Source organism: Lissotriton helveticus, chromosome 3_1 (assembly GCF_964261635.1).
Source record: "Lissotriton helveticus chromosome 3_1, aLisHel1.1, whole genome shotgun sequence".
Lineage (NCBI taxonomy): Eukaryota > Metazoa > Chordata > Amphibia > Caudata > Salamandridae > Lissotriton > Lissotriton helveticus.
The window spans coordinates 1,586,250,146-1,586,269,626 of record NC_136061.1 but is presented as its reverse complement, the minus strand read 5'-3'; the positions used below and the strand labels follow the sequence as shown (position 1 = coordinate 1,586,269,626).

Genomic DNA, 19,481 nt, shown 5'->3' with positions numbered 1-19,481 from the left:
TCAGCTTCACTTACAAGCATTCAGCCTTTTCAACTCAAATGCCAGTAGAAGTCTGAAACTGCAATGACACATCTGCCAGCATTTTCTTTTCTCATAGTTTAAGCACAATGCTAATGTTCGATTCCCCGCCCAACACATCTAGATGCTCTTAGCCCAGTAATTATTCCCTTCAATGCTGCTTCTGAACAGACAACAAGCAATGAAGGAAAATTTCGGAGGTTCATTTAAATGAAACGTTTTGCTAAGGAACAAAGTCTTCAATGTCTGTTCAATTAACATTGCAACAGGCTATGAGAAAGCATAGTGCAGTATAAAATAGGGAAGGGTGAAGACATAAAAAGAGACAATGCACAAAAGTTCAAAACCCGCATTTTACCTCCTCTAATGCGGTTTGCACACCATTCTTCTCAAACGATTCGGCCACATTTGCAATTGCCTGGGCTGTTTGCTCCTTGGCGAAGGTGGCATGATCAGAAGATAGGGATCGCTCTTGATGACAAGGGGTGAAAGATGATTCTGTGGACAAAACGTAAAGTATTAGGTTTAGATTCAGTGAACAATATAGCCCAAACAGCATGGATGTGCAGCGTAGTGTTAAGAATATTGGAATATGTAGAAACGTGTGCCTCAACCCAGTTACACATATTAAACCTTTTAAGTAATTCTTATTAGCAAGACTCCAACATAGGCCTTTACTCTGAACCACTTATCAATATCTCTGCACCAGTTACTGATGACGTGTGTGGATTAGTATCCAGCCGTCCCATTCCTCAACCATTTGTAACCAGTCTGTCATAGCAAAAATATTAGAAAATAAGAGGATTTTAAAGGAAACAATGAATTCAAGTTTCAGACAAGAAACCAAAAGTATTATAGCATATTTAGCTGAAAACTATCCAGAAAAACTACTCTTGAAAATGCAGCAAAATAAATGTTATCAAAGTGAACACAAGGCCTAATATTTAAGTCAAAGTAATCACGGATCCTCTTCAAGTTAAAACTCTAACCTGGCTTTAAAATCATCTCTGAAGTGGACTGCAACTTTAAACAGGTAATGAAAACAGTGGCCTCAACACTATCTTAGATTCAAACTTTAATATTAAATCAAACACAACTGCAACCCTAAACATTTCCCGTCCCTAACCCTAAGTCAATGATAACATTACCCTAAACATAATTCTAACCTGCAGAGTCAAGAGACACAGAAGGCTCAAATGGAGTGCACATGAAGAAAGTGAAGGCCAAATTGAGGTCACCACTTGATTGACCAAACAAAGCCTTTTACAGCACCAGGCGAATGGCCCGTAACTCCAAAGGTTTGCAACCGGTACACTGAACTCTACCTCTCCTAGGTGATCATCCCAATTCAGCAGCGATTAAAAAGTTAGTTACCTTCAGTAATGAGGTATCTGGTAAAGACATATATTAGTTGTAGATTCCTTAGGTAGAATTTCCCCAAGACGTCAGTCTGAATCTGGAGATTTTTCAACATCGGTAGGTGGCGTCGGTCGGCTCCAAGTCCATCGTCGGGATGACGTCGCAGATCCTATATAGATGCCGCCCATGCGCTGACGCGGTACAAAAGGGGGTGGTGATGGACGCAGCATCTGAACCAATCAAACACTCACACCCAGTCAACAGATCTGGGTTTAATCCATCATCGTTCTTTAGCCCACTCTGCCACCCCAGTTCAGACATCGCCATATGCAAATCAATCTGACCCTGAGCCAACTCTGCGGGCCCAAAGATGCACCAGCGGAGCCGGGTTGCCCAAAAATGAGGTAGAGGGCTCATACAACTTTTGACTTTGGGCCGAAGATGCCTGGCTCCCGGAAAAGTGGGGAGGCGTTAAGTCCTCTCAGAAGGAGGCTCCGGGGACAGAGCTTTCGAGCGACGACGCTCAGAGTCCCGCGTCACGTCAGCTGACCAACAGGGTGAAGTCGAAGAATGCCTGTGCTTCTTCCACTTCTTCTTGTGCTTACCTGACCTTCCCGACGACTTGGAATGCGATGAGGAGTGTGAGCTCAGCGAACGTTCACTGGACCGTACTCTCGAACGAGAATGGGAGCGACACTGAGACGAGTGCCAGGTCTCCAAAAACTTTCAGGACAGATCCCGCAAATCTTTCGGATTCATTGGCCAGCACTCGGAGCACGACTTCGGGGCAAGATTGCGCTACAGACACCAGAGGCACATGAGGTGCTGATCCGTCACGTATATTATCCTGTAACAGATTATCCGGTAACAGGAGCCACAGGGCTTGATGCCTGTCCTAACCTGGGAAATCCTTGACACAGCAGGAGTCCAAGACTCAAAAAAGAGGTCGATAAAAAGTAAAAAAGGCTAGCCAAAAAAATGGCCAAGGGGTAGCTCTTTTCAGATATGCGCTTAGGCTGGTGCAGAAAAAAACGGACGTTAACGTGCATGGGCGGCTGCTATATTGGTCCCACAACATCATCCCGGCACCAACGACGGATACGTAGCCAATCGATGCCACCTACTAAGGTGAACGGGTACTGCTGTTGAAAAATCTCCAGATCCAGACTGACACCTGGAGGAAATTCTAAGGTAAGGAATCTACAACTAATAGTTTCTATCAGATGTAGCTATCAACACAGTCCGCTCTGATTGGGCAGCGAGATAAATATGCCACCAGTTTAACTGTGGTCGAGTCGAGCAGCTATCACTGCAGAACTTTTGTACTCTTATCAGACAGCTGGTTGGAATACGACCCGTTCCCCTTGTGCTGGGCCCACTCAGGCTTTAGGTTCTACTGCAGAGCCTTAATCTGCACCTAGCATGGTCAATGATCAAGATGCAGGAGGCCAAGAAGTCCTAAAAACTTCTCAAGAACTCTCAAAGAGACTGAAACATCTAGATCACAGCCCAAATGTCCTGGGCTCGTTGTGACACAGGTAAGGCCTGGAACAGCACAATATGCAGTATGGCCCAGATGGAAGGAAGACTTTATGAGGAGTCAATGAGATGTTGCCACATTCATAGTGAACAACAATTAACTTTGAAAGTTTGCCATGGTCCAACAGTGGTCAACAGTTGACAGTGGCAAAACCACCTTTAACAGGTAGTTGTCAAAGTAGTGAAACTGAATTCCTCAACCTCAGATTATGAGCTGCAATCACCACCATTGCTTTTATGACAACCAGACAGACACTAGTGAGGCTGGAGGGGAGCACAGCAAAATAAAAATGTTCCAGGTCTACCTGTACCTGTAAGTAGGGTCTGTGGGATTGCAGGGTGGGAAAATGAAAGTAAGCCTGGATCCACAGCAGACAAAACCAGGTCTAATGTGAGCATCTAGAATATGTCCTTCTGCAAGAAGGAATTCAAGAGAGCAGAGATCTAAAATAGGCAGAATGTCTCCATCCTCCTCCGGGACGAAGAAATAGAGGCAGTAGCCAGTAGCAGCCACTCTCTACGGAATCCTTTCATTTGCTCCTTTGGCCAAAAGAGCCTGCACCTCTTGATGCAGTATGGACAGGTGCCACTCTGAAAGGTGCTCTGATGTCGACGATATGAAGGACCCACCTATCGGATGTTATACTTTGCTACCCTTGGAGAAAATGTTTTATTTGGTCTCCCACAGGATGGCCATGTGCAACTAAGTGCAAACTAAAGCGGCTTGGAGGCTGATGCCACAGGGTCAAGGGACTAGGATGTTTGCTGACACTGTTGGCCTTGACAGAGTTTCCAATATCCTGGCCCCCAACCTCAAAAGGACTGGGGTGCCTGTGATGGAGGTGGAGGGTCTTGGCATTACAGTATGCCAAACCACTAGAGTACTCTCAAAAGGGGAAAAGTTGCCAAGGGTGCTGCCTTGCCTGAGTAGAAGGGCCTAAGGAACGAGCCATGACCTGATTTTCTTTAAAGCATTCCAACTCTGATTCTGCTTTTTCGCCAAACAGACAAGACCCATCAAGTGGCTTATCTAGAGTCCGGCGAAGTGTTCAACACACTGACCTCCTGTAAGTGCATATATCGATTGTCCTCATCAGAATGTAGTGGGACATCATCATCTCCACTGTCTTTTCCAAAAGCTGTTTCACTATGATCAGTGTCAAAATCAAAATGTTGTTGGGAGCACGGGGATGCAGCTACGAGATAGAGGCATGGTTCTGTCCGAGTCTGAATGATCAGGGGCCGGGTGTGTTGGTACGGGTTTGGGGAGCGACTATGACCAGTGATGAGACATATTTTGCTCAAAGTTAGATCAGAATATTGGGACAAGGCCTTCATCCACTGCTAGTGGGTTTGGGGCTGGTGTTGACACTGAAGAAAGCACTGTAGATGTTAGTGCTGGTTTGGTCCTGAGGTCGCAGTGGAACCCAAGACGGGTCCATGAAGCCCGGACAGTGCAGAGGGTTTACCTGCTGGCAGTATCCCCTGAAGGCTTTTGCAGTACTTCTGGGCCTGAATGTGCACCAGAGGAAGCTGGATAAGTAGTACAGATTTGCAGCATGGTTTCTCTTAAGGCCTCAATCTGTTGCAATGTCGCCGATGGCCTCAAATGTGGGGTGCATTAGGTTAAGTTGTGCAATCTAGTCCTCAGCGGCAGACCTGGGCTGAGAGGAACACTAACATCCTCAGGACTTCTCAGACAGAGTGATGAAACAGGGAGGAACCCTGCTTAGCGTTCCTGTGCTGCCTTTTCTACTTAGCGGAAAACTTGGACTGCAATGAGGACTTGCCCCTGGAACATCCCCAAGAACAGGAATAGGTCTGCACACTCAACCTCAAGCAGGAGTAGGAATTCAGTAACTTTACTGGGCATTCTGTGACATATAGCTTTGCTTTGTGTTCCGGGGGGGACTTAGGTTTCCTTGAACACTGCAAACATTTAGAATTTAAGAGAAAACTCGTCGACAAATGAGAACAAAGTTGGGAATCCGCGTACAGAGGTACAGAAAGGAAATGACATCAGTGTGCAGAGGTAGCGCTTATATGAAGCTCCGTTTGTCACTTCCGGGACGGAATGAAACCAGCGCAGAACCACATGATGCCACCTATTGGTACGCAGGAACAATGTTATTTCAAATCTTCCAGAACCAGTCTGCCACCTGGGGATATTGTAAATGAAAAGATTCTGTAGTTAGAAGTATACATCAGGAAAACAAGTAATTGACAGAGATGCTGTGAAAGAATTGGATTACCTAACCTCCATTCAGAAAAGTCAGTTATTTCTTGCTCTCCAAAACTAATTGTACCTATTTGTTATTATCGAAAGGACACAATTAAATGTAATGATGGTAATCTTTTCAAGTGTAAACTGCTTCATTACTTAACATGTGACTGGCCACAACCAGACATGTGGACCACGAAAAACGACTTAATAGTGTCAATGTATCATTCTGTTCAATACAGAGACCTATAACCTCTGAACTCTGATACTCTACTAAGTTTCCAATGGTCAATTTCACTTATGGAAATGCTGGGAAGTTACAATTGACAGAAAACTACTAATTCGATAGAATAAAAATTCACTGGTATCTAATCCACTGAAATCAGACTTAACTAAAATTTAACAACCTTCACTTGGAGCTGAAGATAATTCCTCGGACTCAGAGGCAGTGGCTGGGGCAATCTGAGGAATCTTGCGGGTCTGCTCCTCTTCCCACTCTTCCACTTCCTGTTCAAACCTCTGATTGTCCTCCTGCACATAACGTTTCAGTCCTGAAGGCAGACCACAGAGGTTGGCCCACCTGTGATTTGTTTCTGCTGCTTCTAGAAAATAATTAATACAATATGTAAAAGTGCCTGGGCAACAGGCCATTGCTTGAACAAAGGACCAAAGCTTTGTTTAATTCAAAATTCTAGAAAGTTGAGTTTCATTACATTTTCATTCATGTTAAGCTGAACCAAAGAATAAAAAAGAAAGTATACATACAAAAATATGTATCAGAACAAAATAGAAAATGTGGTCAAGGGTTGTGTGCCAATTACAGGGAAAATTAAGAGGTGTGTATTTTTCTGCAAAAAAATGGTGTTCCAATTACACCCCACCTTCCCCTATTCTAAGCAGCTGAGGTCACAAACCCACACACCAGGCCCAGATAGAAAACCATCTCAGTGCAAAGTCATCAGCACAATGTAGCAGACCAATACTCTAAATATGTGCATACTTAGAACTACACAATATTTAACAAGCATTGAAAATGCAATAGGTCTCGCCTTTGATTAAGTTACAGTCATTTGCTTTGCTAATGGTATTGTATAGCAAAGCAAATGGCTTTAACTTAATAGAAGGCAAGACATATTGCATTTTAATGCTTGTTCAAACAGGGAACCCTCTGTGAGAGCCGCACTTGAAAGAGAAAGCAGTCCACAGACGTGTGTGAATTCTTGACTACAGGTGGCGGGAAGTTGTGGGTAATAGCGCTGGATGGTTATCTTTTTTTGTGACCTAAAAATGTATGCTAAATAATACTAGTTAGGATCTCGTTGGTATTTGGGGCGTGAGGGTCTTATGTGCACATGCCTGGAAAGCGGCTGGATCTCCTGTGTGACGTCTTCCACCTCCATGCCATTTTTGAGCCAACAGTTATCCCAGTTCTGTTTTGGTTTGGTTTGGTTTGGCATGACGTCACAATAAAATGTTCTTTAATTGCAGGATCCACCGAGAGGGTTCACGAAGTGCCAAGGGTCACACTGAGAGCACACTCCAGGAGAGTCTCAAGTGAACTCGGAGTAATGATAAGAGTGGGGGGAGGGCACCTCGTGCCCCTGGGGTGTCTGAGGGGAGGAGGTGCTTTCTTCACACAATCTCTAGTCTGATAACCTCTCTGAGCGCCTGTTTGGGGGAGGGGAGTCTTTCAGCCTGTGCTTGTTCAGGAAATAACCATCTCTGCAGCTAACAATTTAAAGACCCCGCCCCTACCCCCCCCCCCTCCCTGAATAACCACTTGAAAAGATTGGAACCCCTTCAAACTCAGCGAATGGAAGGGGGGGTCACAGCTATGCCCGGGAGCCGTGACTGCTCGGAGAGGAGCCATTCAGGGACAAGCTACAGGCGTGGCTTTTCTCACTGTAACCCCCAACTGCCCGCCCTCTCATCCAGAGCTAAGAAGCCCCTGGGCAGCTAAGCGCTTTACAAAAACAAACAAATATCCGGGTAAGACACCGACTGGGACTGCATCCAGTCCTCCTGCCCGAGGGGGGCGGGAACTCACTTTGGACATATATAGACCCCGTGGAGGAAAGGTTGGAGGGACGGGGGCTCTACGAACAATAACCGTCTCCTATCACACAATCGTCCGTTTGCGATCCCCCGTGTGGAGTAATTTAGATTCATTTGCTCTTCTTTTCTAAGTTTGCAGCCCTTAGCAAGTGAAGGCGGAGTACACACAAAGTCAAAGTCATTGAGAAAGCCATTAACAATCAGCTCGCCACCTTCCTCAAAACTAACAAATCACTCGACTCCTCACAATCTGGCTTCCGAGCCAAACACAGCACCGAGACCGCCCTCATCGCAGCAACAGACGACATCAGAAAACAACTGGACAACGGAGACACAGTCGCCCTTATCCTCCTTGACCTCTCCGCAGCCTTCGACACAGTCTGCCATAGCACCCTGATACAACGCCTCAGAAACATCGGAATTCAAGGAAAAGCATTGGACTGGATCATTTCGTTCCTCGCTGGAAGAACTCAGAGAGTCCGCCTACCCCCTTTTAAGTCAGAGGCCACCGAAGTCATCTGCGGCGTCCCGCAAGGATCATCACTCAGCCCCACCCTCTTCAATGTCTACATGAGCCCCCTCGCAACCATCGCACGTCAACACAACCTCAACATCATCTCCTACGCTGATGACACTCAGCTGATCCTCTCACTCACCAAAGACCGAACCACCGCCAAAACCAACCTACACGAAGGGATGAAAGAAGTAGCCGAGTGGATGAAGCACAGCCGTCTGAAACTGAACTCGGACAAAACGGAAGTCCTCATCTTAGGTTCATCCCCTTCCGCCTGGGACGACTCTTGGTGGTCAACGGCCCTAGGAAAAGCCCCCATACCGACGGACCACGCACGGAACCTGGGCATCATCCTGGACTCCTCACTCTCGATGACCAGACAAGTCAACGCCGTCTCATCTTCTTGCTTCAACATCCTACGCATGCTCAAAAAAACATTTCACTGGATCCCCACCGAAACAAGAAAAACGGTCACCCACGCACTGGTTACAAGCCGTCTGGACTACGGAAACACCCTTTACGCCGGTTCCACCGCGAAACTACAGAAAAAACTCCAACGCATCCAAAATGCTTCAGCCAGACTCATACTAGACATCCCCCGCACAGACCACATTTCCGCTCACCTGAAAGACCTTCACTGGCTCCCCGTCAACAAGAGAATAACGTTCCGTCTCCTCACCCACGCACACAAAGCCCTATACGAACTTGGACCTGATTGTCTCAACACGCGCCTTTCCTTTTACACCCCCACCCGCCAGCTGCGTTCGTCCAATCAAGCCCTCGCCGCTGTTCCGCGCATCCACAAAGCCACCATGGGAGGAAGATCCTTCTCCTACTTAGCGGCCAAGACCTGGAATTCCCTTCCCATCCACCTCCGCCTTACTCAAAACCACCTAGCCTTCAGAAAACAACTTAAAACATGGATATTCGATAAGTAAACCTCCCCCCCTTCCTCAAGCGCCTTGAGACCCTATGGGTATGGAGTGCGCTATATAAATTCTGACTTGACTTGACTTGACACACACATGGTTTACAATAAAGTGATCTTTAACATATGCAGTTTTGGTGATTGGGGTGTGGCTTTGTGACCTGGTCACAGAAGGGAAGGGTTCCCTGACCACCAGTTGTTCACGTTGAGTCCACTCCCTTCCTGTACATGGGCGGGGGAGGGTCGCTTCCTGTCCATGGGGGCGATGTCCTTCCTGTATATTGAGGGGGGAGCTGCCTTGAATTCTTAGGACTTAAATCATATATCAAATGGCATGTGATGTCCCCCCTCGCACCGCAGGGGCCGTACCCCCAGGGCACGTGCAATCTTGAGTGGTCTGCACAGAGTTTCTGCCACCCTGGGCTATGGTGGCATGTGGGCACTGCGTTTCCCCAATAGCCAGGGGGTGAGTACTTTTAAAGGAGAGGTCATGACCTTCGAAATGAGGTTAGGGCAACAGAGCTGCAATTTTCTCATTCCCTAGCATTCTGGCGTCAAAGTGTGTTTGCAGAAATAGCATAATTAACACTAAATTGATGGGAGGTGGAAGCCTCTCGTGTTTTACGGCTGGGACGTTTGTGTTTCGTCATGACCTTTGCCCCGGTGATCAGGGGTCTATAGCCCCCCCTACCACTCCCACCCTTGGGTAAGGAGACTCCAATGAGGGACTCACGTGCTCAAGCTGTTGCCAGTGTGCAGCGGGGAGAGACTCAAGTGCTCAAGCTGCGGCCCACGCTCACAAAGAAAAAGAAAGAGCGAGTCCCAGCTAATGAAGGAGACAGTATCACGCCGCAAGTGAGAGATCCAATCCGCTGGGCATGGATAAAAGGAGACAGGGCGGCAACAAGCAGCGATTGACATGCCTTCGGTGCAATAATTGCACTCCCTTTGGCATAATTTGTGACACCCAACGACACGCACAATCAAAAATAAAGGCGGAGATGGGACAGGGCTCTGGAATCATATCGATTCCAAGAAGCCTCGTATGACGAGAGCAGTGCATGCACTGCTTACGTCAGGCCGAGACCTAAAAATGACAACTGTAAAGTTAGCCCCTTCTTATCAAGTAACTAATTCAATATGAACTCTTATATACAGTTTTTCTTTTTTAAGTATGTTTGGGGGAAATGCATCCATGCCAGTGAACAGCAAAGGCAGATTAAAAAGCCCTCATAAAGCTTCAGTGAAAGTCCTTGAAACCAAAAAAATAAAATTTGAAGTACTTTTTTTTGCACGTGCCCTCTATGGTAAATGTATGGGTTAGACTAGACAACAACAAAACAGCGGAAAATGGGTCATTTTTATTTTACTTAAATACACACTAAAATATATAAATTCTGTCATCCAACTACTTGAACCACATGAGATTTTCAGATATTTTGAGGCTTTATCCATGTAATGCGAACTAAGCATTTACCTGCACTGTTGTGAGGCATTTGGTCATTGACATAAATCAGGCAGTATGCACTGGCGTTCTTCAGTCCCCCAAAGGAGTCACGTGCCAACTCTTCCCAACTCGACTCAGTCACGGAAATATCATTGTACTTTAGCCAGGTCCGGTTAGTGTGGCTGTAAACATAAGCCCAGTAGTGCCCTGCGTTAGCCTGGCCTTCGTGGACTAGGACAGCATGCAGGCGATATGGAACCTGGGGACATTGGTGATGAGAAAGAAAACAAAAGAGTTTTTTGTGGTCTGTTGCAAGAAAGACGTGCTCTCAACATGTCCTCCAACAAAACCAAAAAAAAGTCATACTTTTTACAACTTTATTCATGGGATATAATTCCATAAAATATGAGGATCAAACTACTGAACTCACCTGCTAAAGGAAAACAGACAGTCAATGCATTTGTACAAAGTAAAAAGGAAGACACTTGAGATACTGCTTGCATTTACTACATTTTATAATGTACTTGATAAATGCAGCTCTAGTAACATATTAGCGAGAATAATACGTGTCCTCAGCAGGAAATCTCATTAGATCGACTAGTAACGTTTTGTCTATTAAACAAAACTTGCTGAGAGTGAAAGAGAACAATGTTGTGTAGATACGAAAACAGGCCCTTTTGGATCTAATCATGTTATTGTTTTTATTGCCGCCGCTGCCGCTGTCCCATGCTCCTATCACTTCTAAATGGATACATGCCAGTGTTGAGGTTTTAGCCAAAACAACTCTCCATGCATATATTTTTCCGTGCCTACTTACATTGTTACCGACTTCCAATGTCAGTGTGCTGTAGGCTAGCAACATCCTTAGCCTAACATCAGGGCCACAGGATTTATGTGGTAGGAGGACAAAATTATGCAGCAGGAATGACACAATTATGAAGAATGATGCAGCTGATTTTGTCGTAGTCTTACTTCATTAATTTTTCATTTCACCCATGTTAACACGGTCTTATCAAAGGGTTCATCTTATTAGTACCACTTTAACACCCAAGTCCAGCAATAAGCTGCTGGAAGGTGACCAGTCAACCTATGCAAACAGGTTTCCACTCCACTGCAGCATATGCCACCACATCTTTAACAACTTTTGATTTGTTTGAGATAAAAACAGGGTTTTTTTGTTAAAATATACTAATTATGCAGTAGATTATGGTTTTTGTGGCAAATGTGGCAGATCAATAATTATACGGCAAACACTGCAGCAGCAGCAGAATCGCAAAATTCCAGGGGTCTTGCCTACATTCATACATTGACATCATTCAACCCCAGATCTTTGTGCAGCATCTGAGATTCAAAACCAGAAGGATAGAACCTGTTCAAATAAGTGAAGGAAGAACCAAGCCGGAGTGTTATAACAGTAGTAATACAGATGGTTTCCCTTCCGCCTTTCCACTACTTGCCTGGGATTTCTTATTGACCGCTTTTTGTGAATCAGCAGTCATAAGAAAAAAAAAAGTACGAATATGCACGCTCTAAGGCAGGGCTCTAGCTTGCTTCACTGTGCAAAATCAAGGCCATCTAGTTTCCTTTCCCTTCTTCATCCGTATTGCAAGGCATTTTTGCCTTAGATTTTCACTGTAAACATATATACGTGTCTCTCTAGCTTCGTGTGTTGGCTATGTATCCTGCTGCACAAGTTACTTACCTTTGGTAACGATATATCTGTAAGAAACAGTAGTTAGTATTAGATTCCTTACCTTAGAATATCCCCAGGCGTCAGAATGGATCCGGAAACGTTTGCGTAGCAGTACCCCTGCGCGTCGGTAGGTCGTCGGCGCACTTAGACGCCGCCCTCGCGCACTGACGTCAGTTCTTATACAAAGCTTTTCCGCGCCAGAAATGCAGAGCCATGATAAAAACCAACACTGGTGCCATGAAACTAGGGCCCTGAAAGGGGATGACCTTAACCCTAGATATCGGTTTGCAGAACGGGGAGGATGGGTGGGGCGGTAAGGAATCTAATACTAACTACTGTTTCTTACAGATATATCGTTACCGAAGGTAAGTAACTTGTGCATCTGAAAGAAACAAGTTAGTATTAGTTTCCTTACCTTAGAATAGATACCCCAGCAATACCAACCCTGGTGGTGGGTCTACGAACCAATAATCACACCAGAAAGTCCTGGAGGACGGAACGGCCAAAGAAGCCATCCCTCCGGACTTGGCTGTTCAGGCAGTAGTGTCTTGCGAACGTGTGCAGCGAGACCCACGTAGCTGCCTGACAGATGTCCTGCAACGGGACTTCCCAGCCCAGGGCAGTTGTAGCCGCCGTGGCCCGAGTGGAATGGGCCCTCAGCCCAACAGGAGGCTCCTTCTTAGCCAGAGAGTAGCATTCCTTGATACACAAGACGACCCACCGAGAGATGGTTCGTTTGTGTACCGCCCGTCCCTTCTTAGCGCCCACGTAACAAACAAAGAGTTGGTCATCCACCCGGAACTGGCGTGTGCGATCCAAATAGAAAGAGGGCGCACGTTTTGGGTCCAGACGGTGGAGCCGCTCTTCCTCTTTAGAGGGATGCGGAGGCGGAAAGAAGGAGGGCAAGGAGATGGACTGCCCGATGTGGAAGGCCGTGACTACCTTGAGCAGGAAAGAGGGTCTTGTCCGCAACACAACCTTGTCCGGATGGACAGAAAGGAAGGGAGGCTTGGAGGAAAGAGCCTGGAGCTCACTCACTCTCCTGGCAGAGGTGATAGCAACCAGGAAAGCAGTCTTACGGGTAAGAAGGAGAGGACAGTTATGAAGCGGCTCGAAGGGAGCGCACATCAGAAAAGTAAGTACAAGGTTCAAGTCCCACTGAGGCATCACGAAAGGAACAGGGGGGAACATATGAGTGATGCCCTTTAAGAACCTATTAACAACCGAGGACTTGAACAAAGGCTGATCAGGTAGCCTTAAGAAGGCGGAAAGGGCAGAAAGGTAGCCCTTGATAGTGCCCAGAGCAGAGCCCTGCTGGGCCAGAGAAAGAAGGAAGAAGAGAACCTCAGAAAGAGGGGCAGAAAGGGGATCCACAGCCTTTGCTGTGCACCATGCCACAAACGTGTTCCACCTGCAGGCGTATACCGACTTTGTGGAGGGACGCCTGGCTGCCAGAATCACATAAACTTCAGGAGGCAAGTCAAATGGCCTCAACTGTCGCCGCTCAATCTCCAAGCATGGAGGTGGAGACTGGACAGGTTCGGGTGGAGGACCGTCCCCTGCTGCTGCGACAGAAGGTCTTCCTGAAGAGGCAGACGAATCGGGGGATCGACAGACATACTGAGTAGCTCGGGATACCAGTATCTTCGTGCCAGGTCCGGAGCCACAAGGATGACTTGGGCCCGGTCGCGCCTGAACTTCTTCAGCACTCTGGGCAGAAGTGGTATAGGCGGAAAGGCGTACAATAGACCGCAACTCCACTCGCGACGAAAAGCGTCTCCGAGCGAGTGCCGCCTTGGAAATTCCAATTCGCAGAACTGATGACATTGCGCGTTCTCTTCTGTGGCGAATAGATCTAACCAAGGCTCTCCCCACTGCTGAAAGAGGCCTTGCGCCACGTCCGAGTTCAGACGCCATTCGTGATCCATCATGCACCGACGGCTGAGTTCGTCCGCCCTGGCGTTCAGAGAACCTGCCAGGTGTTGAACCACCAGGGTCACGCCCTGATATTCCAGCCACTGCCAGAGGCGCAGAGCCTCCTGGCAAAGGGTCCACGACCCCACCCCGCCCTGTTTGTTGCAGTACCACATGGCGGTGTTGTTGTCCGTGAACACCTGCACTACACTCCCCCGGACAGAGGGGAGGAATACCTTCAGTGCGAGACAAATCGCCCTCAGCTCCAAAAGGTTGATATGGAGCCAGGACTCCGCCGGAGACCAGAGGCCTCTGATCTCCGCCTCTCCCATGTGGCCTCCCCAGCCCTGGAGGGACGCGTCCGTCACAACTAGGTGGTCCGGTTGGGGAAGGGAGAGGGATCTGCCGCTGACCCAGTCGTGGTCAGTAAGCCACCACTGCAGCTGTCTCGCAGTGCCCTCTGAGATCAGGACATGGTCGGATAGGTTGCCCTGATGCTGGGCCTACTGAAACTTCAGGTCCCACTGCAGCGCCCGCATCCACCACCGGGCGTGATGCACCAGAAGGATGCAGTAGGCCATCAGCCCCAGAAGCCGCAGCGTCAACCTGACCAAGACCCGGGACAAAGGCTGAAAGAGTGGAATCAGAGCCTGAATGTCCCGAACCCGCTGTTCGGGAGGATAAACCCGAAACTGCGCCGAGTCGAGAACCGCTCCGATGAAGAGGAGCTTCTGAGGGGGGCACAGGTGTGACTTCGGCACATTGATGGAAAACCCCAGCAGGTGCAGGAGGTCCGCCGTCGTCTGGAGGTGGCTGACGACTGTTTGGGGCGAGCCCGCCTTCAACAACCAGTCGTCGAGGTAGGGGAAGACTGAAACCCCTAACCTGCGCAGATGAGCTGCGACCACCGCCATCACCTTCGTGAACACCCGTGGGGCGCTGGTACTGAAAATGCTCCTGGCCTACCCTGAACCGCAGGTAACGCCGGTGGGCCGGCAGGACTGGGATGTGGAAATAAGCGTCCTGCAAGTCCAACGCTACTATCCAGTCTCCTGGGTCCAGGGCCGCTAAGACCTGAGCCAGTGTCAGCATTTTGAACTTCTCCTTCCGGAGGAAGCCGTTGACGTTCCGTAGGTCCAAGATAGGGTGTAGACCCCCTTTGCCCTTCTTGGGTACCAGAAAGTAGAGGGAGTAGCAACCACACCCTACTTCTGGCCAAGGAACGCGCTCGATGGCCCCCTTGGCCAAGAGGGCCGTAACTTCCTCCTGCAGAAGTCGCAAATGATCCCCCGATACGCGGTGGTATTGCGGTGGCATGGCTGGAGGGTCGCCTCGAAGGGGAGGGAGTAGCCCCTTCGGACGATTTGCAGCACCCACCTGTCCGATGTGACAGTGCGCCAGTGGAAGAGGTGATGGCGAACCCTGCCCCCCACTGGCGTCACATGGGCCTGAAACCATGGACTAGGAGGGTTTTGAGGCGGATGCTGCGGGGGAAGGTGTGGACTGACCTCGCCGTTGTCCCCACCCGCCTCCACGGCGGTTTCCACGGCCGCCACCTCGTTGGATGTTAGTCTGTGGTGCGTGGCTGGCAGCACGTGTGGGTGCGCCCCTTCCTTGGCCACGAAAGGAGCAAAAGGCACCAGATTGCTGGCGCGGGGCCGAGAGGCCCAAGGACCTGGCCGTAGCCCTGGAGTCCTTAAAGCGCTCAAGCGCATGGTCTGCCTTGTCGCCAAAAAGGCGACGGCCATCAAACAGCATGTCCATGAGAGTATTCTGGACATCAGCTGAGAAGTTAGCGGACCTCAACCAGTCGTGGCGACGAATCGCCACCGTCGTTGCCATCGCTCTGCCCAGTGAGTCGGTGGTATCCAGTCCACACCGGATAGAATATCGTGCTGCTTCCCGGGCTTCCACAAGGGCCTGGCCGAGTTTAGCCCGTACCTCCAACGGGCATTCTGGCAGCCCTTCCGCGACCGTGTCCCACAGAGAGTGGGTGTAGCGGCCCAAGAGGCATGCGCTGTTGGAAGACCGCAGTCCCAGACTCAGGGAGGAGAATATCTTTTTGCCATACTGCTCATACCTCTTGGATTCCCTGTCAGGCGGAGCCGACGGGAATGCGGACTGGCAATTTGAAGCCTGGATGACCAGGCTCTCGGGGGTGGGGCGGGTGGACAGGTAACATGGGTCGCCCGGGGCCGGGCGGTGGCGTCTGGCCACGTTCCTTTCTACAGGCGGACCTGTAGCGGGCCTGGACCAAGTTCCCAAAAGAACGTCGGTCAAGGCCTCCTTAAACGGCAGCAGAGGCTCAGCCGAGCATGACTGCGGTTTAAGGACCTCAGTGAGGAGGTTAGTCCTCACGGCCGCGACGGGGAGCTCAAGGGCCAAGGCCTTGGCCGCCCGCGTTAACACCACACTGTAGGTTGCCCCCTCCTCCGTAGCCACGGTAGGGGGTGAGACAAAACCAGTGTCTGGGCGAGGTGTCCAGACCACTGGCATCTCCAAGTCCACCTGTGTCAGAGGGTCCTCAGACCCCTCCCAATACTCCTCATCACCCATCTCCTGATACTCAGGGTTGGCAATGGATGGGGCCGGTTCGTTTAAGTAGAACTCTCCAAACGGCATCGAGAGCGGATCGAGGGAGGTATCGGGGACGGCAATGGATGGGCCGGTTCGTTTAAGGAGAACTCTCTAAACGGCGTCGAGAGCGGATCGAGGGAGGTATCGGGGACGGCGACGCCCGAAGACAGCGCCGGAGGTGACACCTGTGGGACCGGCGCCGGTGAGGTCGTCAGGTCAACCGGCGACGACTCGGATCCAGAAGCGGATCCAGTGGGGCTCTGCGGCACTGAGCCCGAAGGCGCTGGCGGCGTTGGGGCCGAAGCACCCGACCCGCTAGGGCCCCCAGACGGGTCCGCTGGGCCCGAAGGCGTCGCGGAGCCCGCAGAAGGAGTGAGGGACCTCATGGCCATGAGGAAGCGCTCGATCTCCTCCGGCGTCGCGTGCTGCCCAGGGACCGGAGGGTATGGGGCAAGCCGCGACGCCCGCGACTCCAACGGAGCCGTGTGGGCTGTGTCACCCGAACCCCCGGCCGCGTCGTGCGAGCGTCGGGGGGAGTCGGAAGAGCGATGACGTCTCTTCGACTTCTTGTGCTTACCTGACGACTTCGAACCTGAGGAGTGATGTCGACTCCCGGAGCTATGATGGCTCCGACCCCGCGACTGGTCCCTCGACCTCCGTCCGGACCGGGACCTCTCAGGGCGCGGGGCCCACTGCCGGAGTTCGAGCCGCTTGCGGGACCGCTCCCGCCTAGCTTTCGAAGTCAGGGCCCGGCAGTCGGAGCAGGTCTTGTCGTCGTGATCGACGCCGAGACAGTGTAGACACCGGCGGTGAGGGTCGGTGACCGACATCAGTCGGTCGCAGTCGGAGCAGGATTTGAAACCTGGCATCCCTACCGGCACCGTTCAGAGTCGAAGACTCGAAAAATGATCAAAAGAGATCTCAAAAAGCTTAGTCAAAAAATTACTAAGGTACCACCTTTTTCCAGATCTGCGCTTGCTGGCGTGGAAAAAAGAAGAATTGACGTCAGCACGCGGAGGCGGCGTCTAAGTACTCTGACGACGTCATCACGGCGCCCACGACGCGAACGATGGACGCGGAGCCGCAGACGACGCCTACCGACGCGCAAGGGTACTGCTACGCAAAAATTTCCGGATCCAGTCTGACGTCTGGGGATATTCTAAGGTAAGGAATCTAATACGAACCTGTTTCTTTCAGATTGCTGGCGCGGGGCCAAGAGGCCCAAAGACTTGGCCGTAGCACTGGAGTCCTTAAAGCGCTCAAGCGCATGGTCTGCCTTGTCGCCAAAGATGCGACGGCCATCAAACGGCATGTCCATAAGAGTGTTTTGGACATCAGCCGAGAAGTTGGCGGACCTCAACCAAGCGTGGCGACGAATCGCCACCGTCGTTGCCATCGCTCTGCCTAGTGAGTCCGTGGTATCCAGCCCACACCGGATGGAGTACCGTGCCGCATCCCGACCATCTGCAAGGGCTTGGGCGAGTTTACTCCGGACATTGTGGCAGCACTTCCGCAACCGTGTCCCACAGAGAGTGGGTGTAGCGGCCCAAGAGGCATGCGGTGTTGACTGACCGCAATCCTAAACTCAGGGAGGAGAATACCTTTTTCCCGTATTGCTCAACACCTCTTGGATTCCCGATCGGGGGAGCCGTCGGGAATGCAGTCTGGGAGTTAGAGGCCTGGATGACCAGACTCTCGGGAATGGGGTGGATGGACAGGAAGGAAGGGTCGCCAGGAGCCGGGCGGTGGCGTCTGGCCACGTTCCTATCTACAGGCTGACCTGTAGCGGGCCTGGACCAAGTGCCCAGAAGAACGTCAGAGAAGGCCTCATTAAACGGCAGCAGAGGCTCGGCCGAGCTTGCCTGCGGTTTAAGGAGCTCAGTGAGGAGGTTAGTCCTCACGGCCGCGACAGGGAGTTCCAGGCCCAAGGCATTGGCTGCCCGCGTCAACACCACACTATAGGCAGCCCCCTCCTCCGTAGCCACGGTAGGAGGGGAGACAAAACCAGTGTCTGGTGAGGTGTCTAGACCACTGGCCTCCCCTAGCTCACCTGTCCAGTCAGGCACTCCCGTGCCAGAGGGTCCTCAGACCCCTCCCAATCCCCCTCTCTACCCATCTCCTGAGACTCAGGACCAAAGGATGGGGCCGGGTCATAGAAGTAGAAATCTCCTAGCGGCGTCGGATACGGCACAGATCCCGAATCGAGGGAGGGATCGGGGACGGCGACACCCTGGGGGCCGGCAAGGTCGTGAGGTCGACCGGCGGCGACCCGGATCTGGAACCAGATCCTGTGGGGGCCTGCGGTGCCGGGACCGAAGTAACCGGCGGCGTCGGGACCGAAGCACCCGACGGCTCCCAGTCGGGGCAGCTGGGCCCGAAGGCGCCGCGGAGCCCGACGGAGGAGTGAGCGACCTTATGGCGGTGAGGAAGGCCTCGATCTCCTCCGGCGTCGCGTTCTGCCCAGGGACCGACGGGTATGAAGCCGGCCGCGACACCCGTGGCTCAGGCGGAGCCGCGAGGGCGGTGTCGCCCGAACCCCCAGCCGCGTAACGTGAGCGTCCGGGGGAGTCGGAAGAGCGATGACGTCTCATTGACTTCTTGTGCTTACCTGAGGACTTCGAGCCCGAAGACGACTCCCGGAGCTATGGTAGCTCCGACCCTGCGACCGGTCCCTCAACCTCCTCGCGGACCGGGACCTTGAGCGACACGGGGCCGACTGCCGGAGCTCGAGTCGCTTGCGGGACCGCTCCCGTCTAGCCTTAGACGTCAGGGCTCGGCAGTCGGAGCAGGCCTTGTCATCGTGGTCGAGGCCCAGGCAATGAAGACACCGGCGATGGGGGTCGGTAACCGACATCAGTCGGTCGCAGTGGGCGCAGGGTTTGAACCCGAGCATCCCTACCGGCACCGTCGGAGTCGTTAGACTTTGAAAACTAATCAAAAATGATCGAAAAAGTTTTGTCAAAAATTGACTAAGGGTACCACTTTTTCCGGACCGGCGCTTGCTGGCGTGGAAAAAAGAAGAACTGACGTCAGCGCGCGAGGGCGGCGTCTAAGTACTCCGGGGACGTCATCTCGGCGCCAACTATGCCGACGACGGACGAGGAGCCGCAGACGACGCCTACCGACGCGCAGGGGTACTGCTATGCAAATATTTCCGGATCCAGTCTGAAGCCTAGGGAGATTCTAAGGTAAGGAATCTAATACTAACCTGTTTCT

At 51.0% G+C, this 19,481-nt stretch overlaps 1 protein-coding gene across 7 annotated transcripts in view; it reads right to left on the bottom strand.

The window, feature by feature from the left end:
- Positions 1–19,481, bottom strand: part of USP28 (ubiquitin specific peptidase 28) — a 505,647-nt gene that overhangs the window by 161,193 nt on the left and 324,973 nt on the right. For 5 of the 7 annotated variants that reach the window (XM_078682349.1, XM_078682344.1, XM_078682347.1 and 2 more), the window contains 3 exons: positions 10,112–10,340; positions 5,545–5,739; positions 377–516 (listed from right to left, as the gene is read on the bottom strand). In XM_078682349.1, coding sequence (XP_078538475.1) covers positions 377–516; positions 5,545–5,739; positions 10,112–10,340 — 564 coding nt within the window. The remainder of the gene's footprint in view (positions 1–376; positions 517–5,544; positions 5,740–10,111; positions 10,341–19,481) is intronic. The other 2 variants (XM_078682350.1, XM_078682345.1) reach the window with 1 other exon arrangement.